Genomic DNA, 19,506 nt, shown 5'->3' on the forward strand with positions numbered 1-19,506 from the left:
GCCAGACAAGGCTCCGCTGACAGCCAGGTGCAGCGGTGGTAAGGATTCACTCCATGGTGCTGAAAGGAAAGCTCTGCTGTTGGGACAGTTTTATGTAGGCCCCAACAGTTTATGGGCACCGCTTGTCGCCGTTATAGTGCAATAAATGTATTGTTTAGTGTTATGTTGTGCAGTGGCTTTGCTGGAATGCAGCTAAAAAATGTTGGGGGGGAGTTTGCCCCACCAAGATTTACATGCTAAAATCGCCACTGTCTATAGGTTATGTTTCAACTTGTCAATTTCTAGTTGTATTCAAACCACTTTTATTTTCAAACAACAGCCTGAATATTGATGTGTTCCGCCTCCTCATTAATTCACATTGAAGTAGCCCATTTCACTGTGGTGGACAATTTACGTTTGAGGCATGCTATGCTAATATAAGAAGAGGATTAGCTAGATGAGCCGGACAAACTTCTCTCTTCGATGAGAGCCCAATCAGTTGCACACCTCAAGTCAGAAAAGAACCTGCACTACATTTTTCTACCCAGCGCATTTTGCAGCTGGCGCCCAAATTGTCTTCATTGTTGTTTTCCTTACTAATAATAACTTTAGACGTGTGCATTCCTATCAAAGTAAGTGCCTTATTACATTATCATAATCATTTCTGTATATTGTGGTATGTTGTTTCTACTGTAGCACACCATATGTATGTATGTATGTATGTATGTATGTATGTATGTATGTATGTATGTATGTATGTATGTATGTATGTATGCATGCAGCATAATGTATTCTGTGTGTACCCCTTTATAACCACAGACACGCAAGCTACTAATTTCATAACCTTTATGGTTCGGTACTCAATTATGCTTATGTAGCTAGCTACATTCTTCTGTTATTTCTGTAAAACAATGTTAATGGTGTCAGAGAAGTATTATCTTTGAAGCTGTATACTTTGAAGCTGCCCTGGCCTTATATTGGCCTGTGTTTTCATTTGGCCTGTTTAGCATAGCTCTGCTTTTCCCTGACATGCCCCTCTGTGGAGCTCTTCAGTCACTGTTTCTTATATCATTCATAATTGTCATTTTGTCAATGCAACCTATTGTTTTTATAGCAGTGTTATGTTACTTCATTGTAACATTGTTTTATTGCTATATCCTGATACTGTATTCTAATTACAAATATTTCCTCTTTATTCTGTACTTTCAGGAACCAACCACACAAACAGCATTGAACCTTATTTGACAACATCATGACTAGAACTGGATATCTTTCTTGCAGAAGATTGAGGCCAACTTTAGTATTGAAGCAATTGAAGTATTGGTAGAGGTTGAACAACAAAAACTAAAACTAGGTTTACTAGAGGTAAAAAAACAGCAAGAAAAGACTGACAACTTATTAACATGCATAACTTATATTTCTGTATTCATATGGTGATTGAACAACAACTGCTTTTCCACCCCACAGCCCCAATGGCTTAGTACCTGTTAAGTCAGTCAGTCAGTCAGTCAGTCAGTAATTGCTGCAGATGTGCTCAGTAGTGCTTAAGCATAAGGTACTCCCCAAAGCATGGCACAATACACAAGGGTGTGTCACAAACTAAAAACAAACTCCTCTGCTTCCTTCTCCTTGTGCCGGACAGGTAGACTTTGCATTGCCTCTGTGTGCGACTGCCTTGAGCAGCAGCCTGCGGGACTTTGCAGGGAAATGTCGTGCAGTGAGGCGTAGGGGATTGTCTGCAGCAGGACGACCCTCAGTGGATGGACGCCGAGGGGTGTGGTGCTCCTCCAGCAGCTTTCTCATGAGATTCTTTCTGTACTTTTGGTAGGTAATCACCTCACCTATAGGGGAGAGGGAGTGGGGAGGATGAGGGAGTGGGGAGGATGAGGGAGTGGGGAGGATGAGGGAGTGGGGAGGATGAGGTAGTGGAGAGGATGAGGGAGTCGGTAGGTGGGTGAGATATTGTCAATATATTTGTATGTGAACTGTATGTCCAATTACAAAAAACCTTGTTTAGTAATCTTCTCACCTATTAGCTGGTGGTGAACTATGCGGCCGTTGAGGACAGCAGTGTTGACCAGATTAAAAAATATCTTCTTATATCACTTATACCAGTTTTCCGAGTGCATTCTACAAAGCTGTTTATCATGTCTGCCTTATCCACTGCCACCATTTTGAGGTTATAGTCAAGCACACAGTCTGGTTTGATCTTTCTCTCTCCCGTCAGGTGGTCCCCTTTCCCTGTGGCCGACCTGGTTACTCTATGGACAGTGGACAGGACATGGACGTCTCGTTTGTCATGCCACTTTACTGCCAGCCGTAACATCAGGGACTAACTAACTAACTAACGTGCTTCTACATCTGCATTGCTTGCTGTTTGGGGTTTAAGACTGGGTTTCTGTGTAGCACTTTGTGACATCTGCTGATGTAAAAAGGCCATTATAAATACATTTGATTGATTGAACTAATGCAGCAGCATAGGTGACTTCACGTAGGCGGTTAAGAGAACGAGGTTAAGAAAAGGGTTAGGCTTAGCAACAATCCAAGGGGCCAGGGTTCCAGTCTTGAAGCACGATTTTGACTGCTCCTACAGTTTTGCTTTGGTACTGCAATTTAACTGACTCCCGGCCCAGAAAGACAATTTCCATACACGGCTACATAGAGAAGTCAGATTTGAAAATTCCTAATAAGACACTTATAACATCCATTGAATTATTGAAATTGAATCACTCCCAGCCAAAGATATTAGCATTTTATATTCATTCAATGCCTGCCATGTTTTTGGATGATGTGATGATGACTTCGTTGCTTCTCCCTGTGTGCAGTGAGTGCTACAGTAGTGCACATGTGATGTTGGTCCTTATTAACCGGATGCAAAAGGGGAGGGTGGTGCAACTCAATATTAGGAAGATGTTCCTAATATTTGGTATACTCAGTGTATATACTGTATTCTAGTCAAGGCTCATCCTATATACTGGAACTACTGCTCTACAGACTTGTTCTATTTATATACTGTCCATAATATTCTAGTGTCAAAATTGTGAAGTGTAAATAGTATAATTTGGTCATAAAGTCAGTCTTGTCCAAAAAGGAGATGATAGGAAAATGTATGTAACAGAATGAAGGGTACATAACAGTTTTCTGTGGGCTGGGTTTATTTTATTCCTACCCACATGCCCACAGCTGGCAAGTAATCATCAATTCGGAACGCAGCTGCACAGGACACGATCTTAATGCTCATGGTCAATTTGGTTTGACATTCGATATCCCTATGGGGCTATTTGTACATCCCACTGGGCACACACTGGTTGAATCAATGTTGTTTCCATGTAATTTCAATTAAATTACATTGAACCAATGTGGAATTGATGTTGAACTGATGTCTGTGCCCAGTGGGATGGGGCAATATTTTAAAAGGTTAACAGCTCCAACTTTCTATGACTTAAAAACCTCAAACCAACTTTAAATTCAAGGAAGTCATACACATATTGAAAGCATTTAATGAGACAACTGAAAGATGTGCATTTACATTGTGCAATTTATTGACAGTCCCTAACTATCCCCAGAGAGAGGCTATCCAAAGTCAAACCAATTTTGCCACGGTTGCACACCAGCCCTTTGAAGATAATTGGCGAAATAATTTGGCTAACTCTTCCCACCTGGGGAACACACAGAAGAGACACCCATATCAAAACACACCCCAAAACGAACTCACGTTTGAATTCAGTCATGGTCGCCAGCTTTAAAAAAAATCTAAGACGTGGCCAAATGAGGAATTACAGTCGCCCTTTAACAATTTACACGGACATTTTTCAAAAACATATTTACTGGAAGAACTGTGCAGATGCAAAGTTAGGTCAAATAATTTCTGTAAAATAACCCTGTTTTTTATGTGACCACGTTATCCAAAAAACTCAGTTAAATATCTGCTCAAAAGGGCCTCCCGGGTGGCGCAGTGGTTAAGGGCGCTGTACTGCAGCGCCAGCTGTGCCACCAGAGACCCTGGGTTTGCCCCCAGGCTCTGTTGTAACGCGACGCACAAATGGCCTAGTGTCATTTGCACCTAGTGCACGGTGCACTCCGACACATTGGTGTGGCTGGCTTCTGGGTTGGATGTGCGCTGTGTTAAGAAGCAGTGCGGCTTGGTTGGGTTGTGTATCGGAGGACGCATGACTTTCAACCTTCATCTCTCCCAAGGCCTTACAGGAGTTGTAGCAATGAGACAAGATAGTAGCTACTAACAATTGGGGTAAAAAGAAAATCTGCTATGTACTAAGATTCAAAGATGTCTGCAGCAACAGCTTTAAAAAAAAAAAAACATGTTTTTATTGTCACATACACCGGATGTCGGCTCGGGTATTCGAACAACAGCAGTACCCGCAGAACACCAGTCTCAATGTCAACAGCAAAGAGGCGACTCCGGGATGCTGGCCTTCTAGGCAGAGTTGCAAAAAAGCCATTTCTCAGACTGGCCAATAAAAATAAAATATTAAGGGGGGCAAAAGAACACAGACACTGGACAGAGAAACTCTGCCTAGAAGGCCAGCATCCCGGAGTCGGCTCTTCACTGTTGACGTTGAGACTGGTGTTTTGCGGGTACTATTTTATGAAGCTGCCAGTTGAGGACTTGTGAGGCATCTGTTTCTCAAACTAGACACTCTGATGTACTTGTCCTCTTGCTCAGTTGTGCACCGGGGCCTCCCACTCCTCTTTCTATTCTGGTTAGAGACAGTTTGCGCTGTTCTGTGAAGGGAGTAGTACACAACGTTGTACGAGATCTTCAGTTTCTCACATGGAATAGTCTTCATTTCTCAGAACAAGAATAGACTGACGAGTTTCAGAAGACAGTTCTTTGTTTCTGGCCATTTTGAGCCTGTAATCAAACACACAAATGCTGATGTTCCAGATACTCAACTAGTCTAAAGAAGGCCAGTTTTATTGCTTCTTTAATCAGACCAACAGTTTTCAGCTGTGCTAACATAATTGCAAAAGGGTTTTCTAATGATCAATTTGCCTTTTAAAATGATAAACTTGGATTAGCTAACACAACATGCCATTGGAACACAGGAGTGATGGTTACTGATAATGGGTCTCTGTAAGCTTATGTAGATATTTCATTAAAAATCTGCCATTTCCAGCTAAAATAGTCATTTACAATATTAATGTCTATGCTGTATTTCTGATAAATTTGATGTTATTTTAATGGACAATTTTTGCTTTTAATTAAAAAATAAAGACATTTCTAAGTGACGCCAAACTTTTGAACGGTAGTGTATATTACTGCTTTAATTTTTGCTGGACCCAGGAAGAGTAGCTGCTGGCCTGACAGTGGCTAATGGGGATCCATAATAAACACAAATACTGTTGAAATGGTTTTTGACATGCTGAACCATCCTTAGGGTGGATTATATAAAGTTTAATGGGGTTTTAGGAGGGTGTAGTAGAAGTTGGGAATTTATTTGGTTTCAAATTCCATCTCAATGGCAGTACAGTTTTGGGCAGGTCAGGAGTGATCGTACATTCCAGCACAGTAGGTGCCTGCATGCACTTTAAACGTTTGTTTGCGGACCGCCATGAAATCGGAGAAGAAGAAGAAGAAGAAGAAGGTTCGCGTACATTCTACGTGCGCGTTCACATCTGGGCGTAGGAATCTTGTGATACGTGCGTCAGCTGTCACGGGGAGAGAGAGCTAGTTGACGCACGCGCTTCTGTCTCCATGCTAGCCGGCGAGTTGTTTAGACACGAAATAATCTGCAATTCTACTCGCAGGAAAGAAAGAGATATCAACTTGTTACCGGACAGTATCAATAATAAACTGGACCAAGCGGATTCTGTGACCGATTCCAGCAGGAAAGGGGCTGTGTACCGCTGCAGAAGGTGTAGGGTTTAGTTATAAAATATTTGGTGTAGGTCAGGTGGTTGTGCCGAAGAGAGAATAGCAGGTTTCTCGGATGGAAGCTGGCTAGGGCTAGTTTATTTAGTGTCAATTAATAAAATAGCTAGTTTTACCTCGTCAAACATACGACGGATTGCCTGTAGTTGCTGCATAGCAAAACATAGCTAGGCCGGGTCGGCCGGTTAGCTACCGAGCTAATGACAAGATAGCTTGCTCAATAGTTATGTCGAGCAGTTTCACAAATAAAACGTCTTTGCTAAGCAGCTCTCCACAGAGCCATGAGAATAGGGTCTCGTCAGTCGGCAACAACAACAGAGACTGGGCCTTGGAAAAAGATGTATTTGTATGCTGCTATGAAGAGCCTATTGGCGAAACAATGCTGGCGGGGATGCACTCGGTTCAGCCAGGTCTGGACAGGCACATGCCGCTGCTGCGAGGCCGCCACCGGGTTCCTCCGGACTGTATGATACTGGGCCTAGAGGAACCTTACCCCGGCTGTCACAACAACCGGAGTCCTCCCGCAGCCTACCTAGACACCGGTTCTCTGGCCTTCAGTGAAAATGACCGGAACGCCACCCCGGTGTTGGAAAGCAGAAAGAGGACTCGGAGCAGTAGTTCAAGGAACCGGTATAACGAGGTTGTCACAGAATTGGGACCCGAAGAAGTGCGGTGGTTTTACAAAGAGGACAAAAAAACGTGGAAGCCTTTCATTGGACACGACTCTTTGAAAGTTGAGGTCATGTTTCGTAATTTCTGCGAACTGAACCCTGGAACGACCAAGCGCCAGGGTTCTTTGGGAATGGATGAAGCGTACGATGAAGATAATGCAAGCGGGGTGGAAGCGACAACTGGGGGGTCGAACGGAGTCGAGCGAGCTGGACCAGTGCCGGCGCCGAGAACTACGGTGAATAGGGACAGGGGTTCGATGGAGAGAACGGACTCCTCAGACGAAAGAGACCTTGATTCAATAAACATCAACGTAGAGGCTGTATGTGTCAGGGGTGGGCTGTATGAGGTGGATGTCAAAGACAGAGAATGCTATCCTGTGTATTGGAATCGTAAGTATCAATAGGAAGCATTCTCTTTCCTCCTTATATACCCAGCATTCCTGTATATGTATGTTTTGCTTGCAAACCAATGTGTGCAAGAGGGTTACGCTTTAAAGTATTTTAGTCGTCAACCCATGTTGCCAAGTGCTATTCATCTGCCACTGGCAAGCAAACGCATCAGTGCCAGATGTTGAGTGGTGCCCATAATCTCTGGTCTTAATTCCTGCTGCGTATCTCTCCAATGAGAGGCTGCAGACTGCATGGACAAATCACTACCAGGTCACTACAGAGATTACCTTGTATACACGCACGAGATCAGAGATGGCATGGTGTCACCATCTCTCATTCGTGCCTACTACGCAATCTGTCTGTCTACAATATGCTTTAATGTACAAATGTAGGCCACATACAGTACCTGTCAAAAGTGATATCCCAAGTACAAATACAGTAAGCACACTAAAGTTAAAAAATATATACAGTACCAGTCAAAAGTTTGACACCACCTCATTCCAAGATTTCTTTATATTTACTATTTTCTACATTGTAGAATAATAGTGAAGACATCAAAACTATGCAATAACACATGGAATCACAAAGTAACCAACAAAAAGTGTTAAACAAATCAAAATATATTTATATTTGAGATTATTAAAAGTATCTACCCTTTGCCTTGACAGCTTTGCACACTTTGCATTCTCTCAGCCAGCTTCATGAGGTAGTCACCAGGAATGTGCTTCAATTAACAGGCGTGCCATGTTAAAAGTTAATTTGTGGAATTTCTTTCCTCCTTAATGCGTTTGAGCCAATCGGTTGTGACATGGTAGGGGTGGTCCAAATTTGATATTTTTGGTTCCAACTGCAGTGTCTTTGTGAGACGCAGAGTAGGTGAACGGATTATCACAAATTTGGACCACCCTTACCATGTCACTTCACAACTGATTGGCTCCAACGCATTAAGAAGGAAAGAAATTCCACAAATTAACTTTAAACAACACACACCTGTTAAATGAAATGCATTGTCATCAAGGCAAAGTGTAGCTACTTTGAATAATCTAAAATAACAAATATATTTGGATTTGTTCAACACTTTTTTAGCTTATTACATGATTCCATATGTGTTATTTCATGGGGTTGATGTCTTCACTATTATTCTACAATGTAGAAAATAGTAAAAATAAAGAAAAACCCTTGAATGAGTAGGTGTGTCAACTTTTGACTAGTACATTGCCTTTAAGCAACCTAATGAAGCCAACGTTTATTTGTGCTACCTATCACAAACTCACAAAAGTGGCCTATTATTAGTCTAGCCACCATCCCGGGCACTGCCTCCAATGAATGTATCTGGACTGTGCCAACTAATTCATGGAGATTTACAAAAAAGTCAGCCATGGTGGTATAGCTGGTTGCTATAGAGCCCTGGATAACTTGAGCAAGCCAGCGAGATAGCCATGCATCCCTTTAGGGAAAATGAAATATCTCGCTGAGTTCGCCTGAGGCAACACTAAGTGACAGTTGGTTTACTAGGATCTTCCAGCTAGATGTTGTAGTCAGTTTGAGGCTCTGACTATGTTTGGGCCTGTAATATCACTGTTTGACATGCATTAGCTAGCTTAGGCCTATATCTTCTCACTAAAGTCTGTTTTGTTGAGTAAGACATTTCTAAGGGTCCATTGGCATTTTCATTATCCTACATCTGTACTCTCTGTATCACATCCAATTATAAATTAAAGCTGAATACAAATGTAGGCTACTGTAAAAGTGATTTCCGTAAGAGCTTTTTTTTTTGTCTTTGCTGCTATTTACTATAGATGGTGTGTGTTGGTTACTACCTGTTGTAGGAACAGTCACACCCAAGCTCCGTGCCATTAGATAGAAAAACACACATTACAGAATTAGGTGTTGTGGTCATGCTCTCACCAACGACTACTAATTCTAAACTAATCAGTTCTGTAATCAACTTTGCCTCCCTCCACATTCCACTGAGATTGCCAATGCCTAGCTTTATAGGGTGCCTAATTAGGCCTACCTGTCATTGTAGCCTTCACAAAGCAACTACCTAGATGTATTTGCATTTGGTGTCAGCACCACATACACACACATAGTTGTTACCTGCTGGCTCATGCTACGTTACCAATTGTTGTCTATTGTCTAGCATTTTGTTCCCCGCAAACAATCAAGGGGAACATTGAAAAGAAAAGGGGGAAAATTGAATGCTTTGTAAATCTCTAACTTCCCCCTGCCCCATTCTCTCTCCCACCCTCAGAGCAGGAAAGCATTCCTGTCATGAGGGGCCAGTGGTTCATCGACGGCACCTGGCTCCCATTGGAGGAGGAGGAGAGTGACCTCATTGAGGTGGAGCACTTGACCCGTTTCCTTGGGCAGCAAATGCAGGACAGCTTCGACTCTGACTCTGTGGTGGCCAAAACAGTCGACAGCAAAGATGGTGAGACAACACCAGGGCTTGTGGGAGATATGGTTTAGGCCTAAATAAATATTTATCAAGTGTAGGCTTGTATCAAGTATATAATGCATTATTCTAAAGACTGAATACTGGTTGTCTCCAACCCTGGTCCTGGAGAGCTATAGTCTGGGCAAGCTTTTGGTCCAGAGCAGAACTGAAACGCTTGATTTCACTAACCACGTCTTGATGATTTGTTGATTAGCTGAATCGGCTTGTTCTCCAGGCCCAGGGTTGGATACCAGTGCTGTAGCCATGCTCTCTCACAATTTTAATCTGCAACGTTCTGCCAGGGCAATAACTACTAACCTGACTATAATTCCACCAAGGTACTTATCTATAGAGAACTTATAGATCATGTAGTGTGGTAGCAGCTGTCAAATGAGGTTCTCTGTAGATGGTGTCTGGGTTAGTTATGGACTCCATTCAAAATATCACCCACCTTATCAGCAACTGAAAAGTGTTGTTGGGACTCATAAACCATAACATATTAGCTATCAGAATCTCCCTGTAGACCAGAAAGGGGAAACATACCAGATTGTCTTTATGAGGATGTTGATTGTATTTTGTTAGCCCAGAGTGTATTATAGGTAAAAGTGTATTTCTCATGCAAGGCTCAGACAGCAATTTGTTTCAGGAATAGCTTGTTGGTGCACTCAGAAAACAAGTGACAAATGGAATCTTTCAGTCAGCAATTCCCTCCTGAATGCACAGTCTTCAGCCCTGTGAAATGGCTGTTCCTTCTGTGATGAATGTGTGTGTGAATGACTTTCGATACCAGAGGTATTAAATCAGTGTCACCAGGAGAGATTGTGTGTATGTGTGTGAGAGAGGGAAAGCGAGGGAGAAGGAGAATGTCACCTTTACGTTTGCCTCTGTGTGTGTGTGTAAGGGAAAATGCCACCAGTGTTGGTGTGTGTGCTGTATCTGTGTGAGAAATAATCTGACACTTCAATGCTAAACTTGAAGACAACTTCTATCTCGAACTGAGAATAAGTGCTGCTTTCCTACCAACCAAGGCCAGCGCCATCTCCTCAGTGTGGCACTGTGAATTGGACCATAACACAGTGTTTGCACAGTGATTAACCTCCCATTGTGAATGATCATGACTTGCTCTGACTCAGTGTTAATCAACATAAGTTTAGTCCTTGAATGGGTCCCTGATCTAGCCTCTATTTCAGACCTGTTCTGAATGCGTCCAACAGTACAGTCTGTTCATTCATACAAGGACAGTCTCGCCCTTCAGGAGCAATAGGGGACTGTATATATAGTCATGAGTAGACTGGCTGGCTACTGGAGGTTGCCTTATTGCCAATGCAATGTTCTCTCAAGCGCCTGCACGGTACTAGCTACGCCACTCAAATTTAATCACAGACATGAACTGGTGGGAAGACAGAGGCCACTCACTCTACTAATCCATGTGGGGACCAAACAATTGATTCCCATTCACAATCCTATTTTCTCTTCAACCTAACACTAACTGTAATTCTAACCCGACTTGTAAACCTAAAGCCAAATGTCTCCACTTGTCTGAATTTCCCTTGTTTTACTACCCCTCCCTCTTTCTCTCACTCTCTATCTATCCCTCTCTTTCTCACACGTACACAAATATCAACACACACAGAGGACACAAGTCATAATCAGTGTGTTTGAAATGGGATCAGGATTACGGCAACGGTTGTGTCACTTTCACTTAGGTCACCCACAACCCAGCCCTTTCCAAGTCCCCCTTTGAAAGCACTGCCACATCCTTTAATTTCCATTATGAGTCACCTCTTTGAGAGAATACAAAACTGTACTCACGCTTCACCACGTTATTTTGTGAATTCAATCAAGGATTCACTTCAAAGTTATTTGTTAGCACATTCCGCAAAAGTCAATGTCTTGAAAATGACAGTCTATTGTACCATATACAGTAGCTTAGTGAATCGGATGCTCTGATCAAGGCATAACTTCCGAAAACATGTTAGCCTGCCTGGACGAAAATGAAAAGGTGTGATTAGGTGATTTCTTTTTTGTGTAAATAACCCCCCAACATGTTGGAGTTATGCCATTTCCCAATGTTTTTGAACTTGGTATTATATTTGAAGTCTTTGTCATATATGGCAGAGCACCCAGCTAATAAAGCGGGAGAGTGTACCTGTTACCCACTTCACAATACTGCATTACCCTCTCTCCTTCTCTCCCGCTCTCCTTTCCTCTCCTCCACCCATTGTTCTCCCTCAATCTCTCCCTCTTTCTCTCACCCTTCCTCCCCTCTCCCTCACGCTGAAACCCAGCAGCCAGCTCCAAGACTAATGGAGCAGAAAGCAAGTGTTGCGGCTCGCAGGCATGTTATGTAGGCATGAGATCATCATAATGCAGACGGCATGAGGGCTCTGTTCTCTCCTGCCCTTGGTTATTGCTGCTGTGTCAGTCAAAAAGGGTTCCTCATTCCTCAGGCTTCTATGAGAAAGGGTGACCGTGACAGTTTGACACTTCATTTGTAGTTGATGGTTGCCACTGTCGTCTAATTTGAGGATGGAAATTGACAGTTGCCACAAATGGTGGCCCACGTGGCAGCTATACTGTGGCGGGTTTACCGATTTCAGCAGCTACTGAAGCTGGCAATAGGCTGGTTCACAGAATACAGAGAGTCTGTCTTACTTGCTAGCCTGGCTTGGAAGTTCCTCAGAGGAAGAAAGTACAAAGTATCACAATGAGAGTGTTTGTTGTACAGAAACCGTCATTTGGCAAAATCATTTTTGATACTGTAGGGCAGGCCTGTATGCTCAGTCGCTCGCACACACATGCACAGAGTTGCTCCATGCATTGTGACTGAAAAGTCCCATTGGGGCTCCATGACCCTCTCACTGTGATTCCATAATCTAAGGAGCAGGGTGTTAATAGCAAGAGGCCCCCTGATGGCTCCCCTGTCAGGTTTTAGGAGACCCGAGTAAGCTTTATGTGACATCTTTTTGGCTGTGGACACATTACACCTTTTGTTTGTCAGACCTGTTTAAAGATGCACTGGCTGTGTATCACTTAGGGAGGCTGATTATGGAAGAATCCCTGGTGGATATGTGTGTACTGTGTGTATATATGTCTGTGGTGGGTGATGGCAACAGAGAGATGCGGGTATGTGAAGGGACTGTTTACTGATGTGAGAATCTATCATACGGATGTGTTTTGAAGGCGTTTGAATCAGTAGAGAGATTTGCATGTGGGCTGGCTGGAGGCTGGGCCAGGGCTCATGACGGTGGGGTGTACTTCAGTCCGTCAGGCTCCTGGAGCGTCACGGCAAGCAAAGCCCCACAGGCACACAGGGTCATCTGTCAACACACACAGGCCAGAACATCACATTATGTCATGTCACAGCTAGGGCTGGGAATTGCCAGGGACCTCAATACGATATTATTAGGATACTTTGGTGCCGGTACGATAGGTATTGTGATTCGATACTGTGATTTTGTGATTCAGGGTTCCAAACATATTGCTCACCACATGTCTGCTGTAGAGGGACAAGAGAGAGCCATGAGAAAACAAGGTTTGATCATTGAAATAAAAGTGCTGAAAACAAATTGTCACCCTATTTAAAAAGATGAACAACAAGCTATGAAGGAAAAATACTGCAGTTAGTGAATAGGCTGCAGGTACATCCAACTAGCAAAATAAATGATATTGCGATATTGTCAAAGCGATACGATATATTCTCACAAGTAATATCTCTATGTAACTATAGATCACTAGTCACAGCTCTCGTCTACAACCCAGGACAATCGTCATGGCACACTGACATTTTACATTTAGCGTACTTATTCTCTAAGCTTTCAATAGCTAGAAGGCCTATCATTCAAAATACACTTTTTTTTTAATCATAAGAGTTTTAGACACACAGTTTAGTAGTGTAATGCATTTTTATGTTTATTTGAAGGCTGAATACCTCAGGCTGTATGTCGCTATGTGGGTGGATGGCTGGATACTCTTGAGAATAGCATGGATGTGATGTGCTTGTCCAGATACTGTAGCATTCTGTTGTGTTGGTCTTTTCCCTGGCCAATTAAATCCAAAGCTCCCAGCGGAGTAGACGAGCTCTTAACCAATATGACATTTGGAATGTCATTCCTTTTGAGAGGTTTATGGTGCTCTATCTCAAACCGAGAAGTCCACACCAATGGACCTTTTGATTCAAGATGTAGGCCAAAACAAGCTCAGTGCAGGCCATGTCAAAATGTAATCTATACTCCATAACACTGCCGTTTTGTCTCCAATTGTCAACATCCAGAAATGTGCCGCATTGAAACCCTAAACCCAAGATTAGCATTTAATCACGGCCACACAAGCCAACTTCAGTTCAGAAAACTAGTCAGATATATTAGTGCTGCATTAGTAGTAATTTAAATGATACAGTAATGTACTTCATAAAGCAGGACAGCCCCAGACAGTAAGTTGTTAAGCAGGATAAAGCCTATTTGTTTCCAGCCACTGTTGTGATGTGGTCCCAGATGGATCAGCTGATTCATGTCTGTCTCCAGACACTCTGAGGGTGGCATTTCTCTCTTTCTATAGAACAATCTTTCTCTCCCTCTCGAACTGTCTCTATCTTTATTTGTCATTCTCTCTCTCCCCCCTATTTCTCTTGGTCTCTTGCTCTTTGCTCTCTCAGCCTGTCCTGACAACACTTGTACAATCAGCAGGTTTCAGCCCAGCTGAGGAAAGCACTGCTGTCATTTGCAAGTCTGATCTCTTGGTCCTAACCTCCGCTCAAATGGTACAATTATAGCCCTGTCCAGAATGGAGATCCACATTCATTTGGTAATCAAATGCCTGAAAGGATAGGAGACATCTCAATACCATATCCACACCCATAGTTATTCTGCTTGACTGATTATGATACTATTTACATTCCAGTACACAAATGTTAACCTAAAGGCTTATTATTATCCAAATACAACTGCCCCTTGACAACTTGCTTGCCTGGGTGTTCTTGTTGGACCGATCACAGCCTATTTATAGCTGTGAGTAAATGTGAAATATGAAAGCAGTCACAGCACAGCATAATACCTTTATGGCCAGATGAGCTCCCAGCTCAGGGTTCTTCTGGTTTAATAGGACCCTCATTTTGACTAACACTCTTTGAACTGGGTTTATGTTTAATCAGCTAAGGCCCACAAAGGTCCACAAACAGCTCTGTCACAGGGCAAGGCCTAGGTCATGTTATCTGAGTCAGTGAGACAGTGGTGACTGGTCCTTTTAGGTCAGGGCTCAGACTGATTCCCAATGTCCTTATCACTGCACAGTCTGACTGCAGCCATAGTCTATGTGATGATATCAAGTCTGACACAATGGTCTAATGGAAGGACATTTCTCTAAATGAAACCCTGGTTGCTTGATAGTTGTGAGAGAGAGCAAGACTTACTGTATGGCCAGTGTGTGGGAAGGAGTGAGCAGTTGCTTGGACTTTAGGACATATCTTAGAGGGCATCGTCCTCCTCTCTGTTCTCAGAAATGGTTCTCGCCTCTGTTCTCAGGAATGGATATCCTTCCCTGAAGTTTTCCTGACCCACTAAAATAATTTAGCTCTTTTGTTTTTTTAGACTAAACATGAGCAAGGGGGGAAAAAGCTGTAAGGCGGGCTACTTCTAAGAAACTTCTCTGTAGGCGGCCCACTCACTTTTGGATCGTTGTGAAATCCTCTTAAAATATTACGCTGTTAAGTCTGGCTTTTACTTTGGTAGCCCTCCAACATTTTTTCAGGAAAATACTTTTAAATTTGATGTTAGAATGTTTTGCAATTTGTACTCAACCTGTTTGACAAGATGAATGACAGCTATCTGGCTGAAAGTACTATACAACCATGTATCCCTCTTATCACTCTGAATATGTTATGTCGTATATCATTGTCATGTAGCCTCCATTGACCAACCATTTTGTCGGAGGCAAACAGTCATAATTGTCATGTTTTAAAATGATTTTATACAAAACTATCTTTTCATTACTAGCACATGATATTGTCCACACGTGAGTGCCCTAAAGGCAGTAAAACAAGAATAAGGTTCAGGTGCTACCTCAGTCATCTTGGGCATATGTCAAACAGCGCTGCAAATGGGTTTTAATGTTCCCTCTCAGCTCAAGATTGTGTGCAACAGCAAATATTGACATGTTAATTAAGCCACCACAATGAAGAGCCATGTTCATATGGACAGGTTGTATTCAAATGAATAACTTTGCTTGTCAGTTGAATGAAGCTAATGAAATTTAACAAAATGTATTAATGGTTAGGCTATACGCTTCAAACTTTTCCTCGTTATTTTTTTAATCACATTTGAACTAATGCACATTTCTGTGACATTTTCTGATGTGAATACTAGTCAACAGCTTCTAACCAACAGCTGTACTATACACCCACACAAGACCCAGGGTGTCTACCTGATACCAGCGCTGCTTGACAAACGCCCTCCAGTCTAACAGTGATTGCAGTGGGTAGCCCTCTGTGACAAAACACCAAAGTCATGTCCTTCACTCACTCTCTCTTGGTTGTTAGTTCTCTCCCACCTGCCCCCTTTCTACCTCCCCTTTCTTTTCAAATGGAGTGGATATCAACCGAGTGCTACAACTAAATGTCTCAAGCGCAAACGCTGCTCAGGTACTGTAACGCCAGCCTTTTTTATCTCCTACATTATATCTGCTTTGCTCCCTCTCTCCTCTAGATCTTAGGTCTTGATTGAACTAGATCTTCGCTCACCCCTTTGAGCTCTCCCTAGAACTAAGTCCAGTTAGACAACCCAACCCGCTCTAGTAGAACTGGTCTCTAGATTAGACGGCTTCTCACTCCTTTAGTTTATATTGGGCCTAGTCATTAGAATGCCCCCCTTCCTGTGTTCCAGAGTATGTCACTGTTACTGCTGCTGCTCTCTGGACTTTTGGATGATACCTGCAAGTCTTGCTCCGGTCTGTCTGTTAGTGGTGATAGAGCTAAGTAAGTGGAGAGTCAGTTAGCTAGTAACATCTTTCCAGTCTCTCTAAATCCAAATAGGAAAACGAAGGATCTGAGCTCAATAAGCTGGTTCTCCAAAAAGCCTGCCCTTCTCCGCCTCCCCTTCCCTCTAGCGGCTTGATCACATCTTAATGAACCTCCCGTATCACCACCACAGCTCTGAAGAGAATGAACAAAGCTCTCGTTTAGAGGCAACAGAGGCACCATTCAGGCCCACATAGCACACTGCTCTGCAGGCTGCACTATAAGCTCCAGCATTGCCTCAATGGATGGAATAACTGCTCCTTTAGTGCAGACTCCTATTGCCAGCAATATCTGCAGCACCGTAGGGCAGGGGTTAGCAACTAGATTCAGTGACAATTTTTGTCGGGGGTGGTCGGGAGGCCACAAAATAATTATAATAATTTTGTACACTGCACACCAACTAAGTCCAAAAAATAACAATTTCATACCTTGATTACATTGAGACATGATCATGTCTCTTTTTATTCGTGGAGTACATGGGAACAGATTTCCAAATTAAACACTTTTTTTATCTGAATTTATGTCGATTTGTCTTTTGAACAAAAACTATAATCCCCCCTTTTTATAAAGAGCTTTGGGGTGGGCCAAAAAAAGATCACTTGCGGGCCAGTTTTGGCCGACTGTTGCTGACCCCTGCCCTAGGGCCAATCTAATTCAGGACTGGGTTGCATTCAGCAGGCACAAAACGTTCTCTACCATCTTGTGGTTAATGAATGTGACCCTAGTGTCCTAGCATTGATCGTAGTACTCCCTCTGTGGCTCTCTACATGATGTGGAACCCTTCAGGAACATATCTAAGATGTTTGGCAGGCCCTAGTTTGGCGTATCCTGTAATTGTCACACTAATTCTCCCATGCCAATTAAGAGACAATACTGCTCTGAGCTAGCATCCTAACAATAACACTGTTAAAACATAACAGTAATTCATTTGAGGAAAGGAGCTTTGCCTTGCTTTAGTGGCATAATTCCCTATCTTCTTACCTCTTTCACTATAGTTCTAGCTCTTGGTCTCTCACACGGTCTCTAAATCTATCTACAACTTTTTCTCCTTCTTCCCTCGTCCTCTCTTGCTCTCCGGGGCATAGTTGGAAAGCCTCCCATGTAAACCTCTTAACCTCTCTGTGGCTGACTGTTAGATCCTCTGGTGTGCTTTGATCCAGGCCTCCCCCTCTTCCCCTCGCTGGCTTGTCTGCTCTGCCCTGGGCTCCCCTGTAAAACAGGATGTTGTCTCTGGGAAGCTTGTCCATCTCATTTCCCTTCTCATTTGGCAACATGAGCACGTTCCCCATTCCCCACCCAGTCAGCCATGATTTATTTATTCCTATGGCTGGCTAATGGGTAAGACTGAGTACCTGCTGCCTCCTCAAGACATCCCGTTTTACAGTGGACTCAGAGTAGGTGTAAGCTAAATGGTGAGATTGTCTTTCCCTACTGTACTTCTCTGATCATTAGAACAGATCATTCTATCCCTGCTGCACGCCACCGCTTCTGTAGAGTACTGTAGTAAGATGATGTACAGTAGTGTGGTATAGTGCTGGTTGTCAATTCCATATAAATTCACCACCTGATTTGGCTGGATTTAAGTGGAATTGATTCTAACCTTGGTGTGATACTTGTTGTGAAGCATGCTTGTTATCCCAAGTGATTTCCAATGATAAATGAAAACATGCTACTCTAACCCGGTGAAAAGTTCTGCAATACTGACAAATCTTTACCCTCAGGTCTTCCAATGCAATAGATTCTTATGACCATCGACTGGAAAGAGTTTTCTTTTTACTTTGTCTAAAGCTGCTTGGTTGGGATTCAGTCCCATCCCTTCTACACATCCCTCCTCTCTTAAGCCCCAATGGGTTACCTCTCCTAAATGGAAACCAATTCTATGTGGTCTGCCATCTAACACAGCTTCTTCTCCATGGGTTAAGTCCTGAGCTCCTGCTTGTCATTCCATTAAGCCATTTTGGATCATCAGGCCCCTGAGGGGCCCTGAATGGAGACTGATCAACTGGAGCATCCATGACTGCTCCTCAATCCTCACCGAGCTGATGAGATTAGAACAGGGACGTCCTGCTTTACCCCTCCACGTGACTCTCACAAAGACACTGTTCTATTCCCCGCTGGTGGTTCTACAACACTTCTCAGATGCCTCCAATTAGGAGGTGGAAAGAAGGAGAGAAAGAGGGGGAAGGAAGGGAAGAAGGTGATTGAAGGCTTTGATGTCCCCTACTCTGTAGATTGTACTGCATTAGTTAAGAGTTTTCTGAACACCTGCTGAGTGTTTTCAGAGCAATAACAAGCTAATGTACCAGCAGTAATCTGGACACGATCTGAGGAAGCGAGCGCTCTGGACAGAGTGAGATACCGTTGCGATGCTCATGCAATGTGCCCCCCCCCCCTCTCCCATGCTAAGTCTCGCTTGCTCTCGCTCTCTCACTCTCACTCACACATGATTAGTCCTGCGCAAGTACAAAGCACTCCAGACTTGCATAAAAAATACAAATACTATTTTTCCCAAAACATACAGTTCCAGTCAAAAGTTTGGACACACCTACTCATTCAAGGGTTTTCCTTTATTTTTTACTATGTTCTCCATTGTAGAATAATAGTGAAGATGTGCTTTTAAATTCGAAATAAATCACTGACCCTGTCACTAGCAAAGCACCATCACACCTCCTCCTTGCTTCACGGTGGGAACCACACGTGGAGATCATCCGTTCACCTGCTCTGCGTCTCACAAAGACACAGCGGTTGGACCCAAAAACCAAATATTTGGACTCATTGGACTAAAGGACAAATTTTCACTGGTCTAATGTCCATTGCTTGTGTTTCTTGGCCTCTTCTTATTATTGGTGTCCTTTAGTAGTAGTTTTTTTGCAGTAATTCGACCATGAAGGCTTGAGTCACGCAGTCTCCTCTGAACAGTTGATGTTGAGATGCTTCAGAGTTCAAGTAGGAGACACCATTTATGAGGTGCAATTAACTCTAATGAACTTATCCTCTGCAACAGAGGTAACGCTGGGTCTTCCTTTCCTGTGGCGGTCCTCATGAGAGCTAGTTTCATCATAGCACTTGATGGTTTTTGGGACTACACTTTCAAAGTTCTGGAAATGTTCCAGATTGACTGAAC

At 43.0% G+C, this 19,506-nt stretch overlaps 1 protein-coding gene and 1 long non-coding RNA gene across 3 annotated transcripts in view; both read left to right on the top strand.

Annotated features, from left to right (window-relative positions):
* Positions 1-985: 985 nt before the first annotated feature.
* Positions 986-5,230, top strand: LOC127913421 (uncharacterized). The gene is made up of 2 exons (XR_008085531.1): positions 986-1,803; positions 2,207-5,230. It is a non-coding gene; the product is annotated as an uncharacterized LOC127913421 (long non-coding RNA).
* A 368-nt stretch (positions 5,231-5,598) lies between these two features.
* LOC118362656 (phospholipase DDHD1-like) overlaps positions 5,599-19,506 on the top strand; it is a 42,090-nt gene continuing 28,182 nt past the window's right edge. Inside the window, exons 1-3 of one of the 2 annotated variants that reach the window (XM_035743175.2) lie at positions 5,599-6,933; positions 9,188-9,367; positions 15,906-16,007. In XM_035743175.2, the coding sequence (XP_035599068.1) occupies positions 6,099-6,933; positions 9,188-9,367; positions 15,906-16,007 (1,117 nt within the window). In that variant the 5' untranslated portion in view covers positions 5,599-6,098. The remainder of the gene's footprint in view (positions 6,934-9,187; positions 9,368-15,905; positions 16,008-19,506) is intronic. The other variant, XM_035743176.2, reaches the window with a different exon arrangement.

The sequence above is a fragment of the Oncorhynchus keta genome, chromosome 29 (assembly GCF_023373465.1).
Source record: "Oncorhynchus keta strain PuntledgeMale-10-30-2019 chromosome 29, Oket_V2, whole genome shotgun sequence".
Lineage (NCBI taxonomy): Eukaryota > Metazoa > Chordata > Actinopteri > Salmoniformes > Salmonidae > Oncorhynchus > Oncorhynchus keta.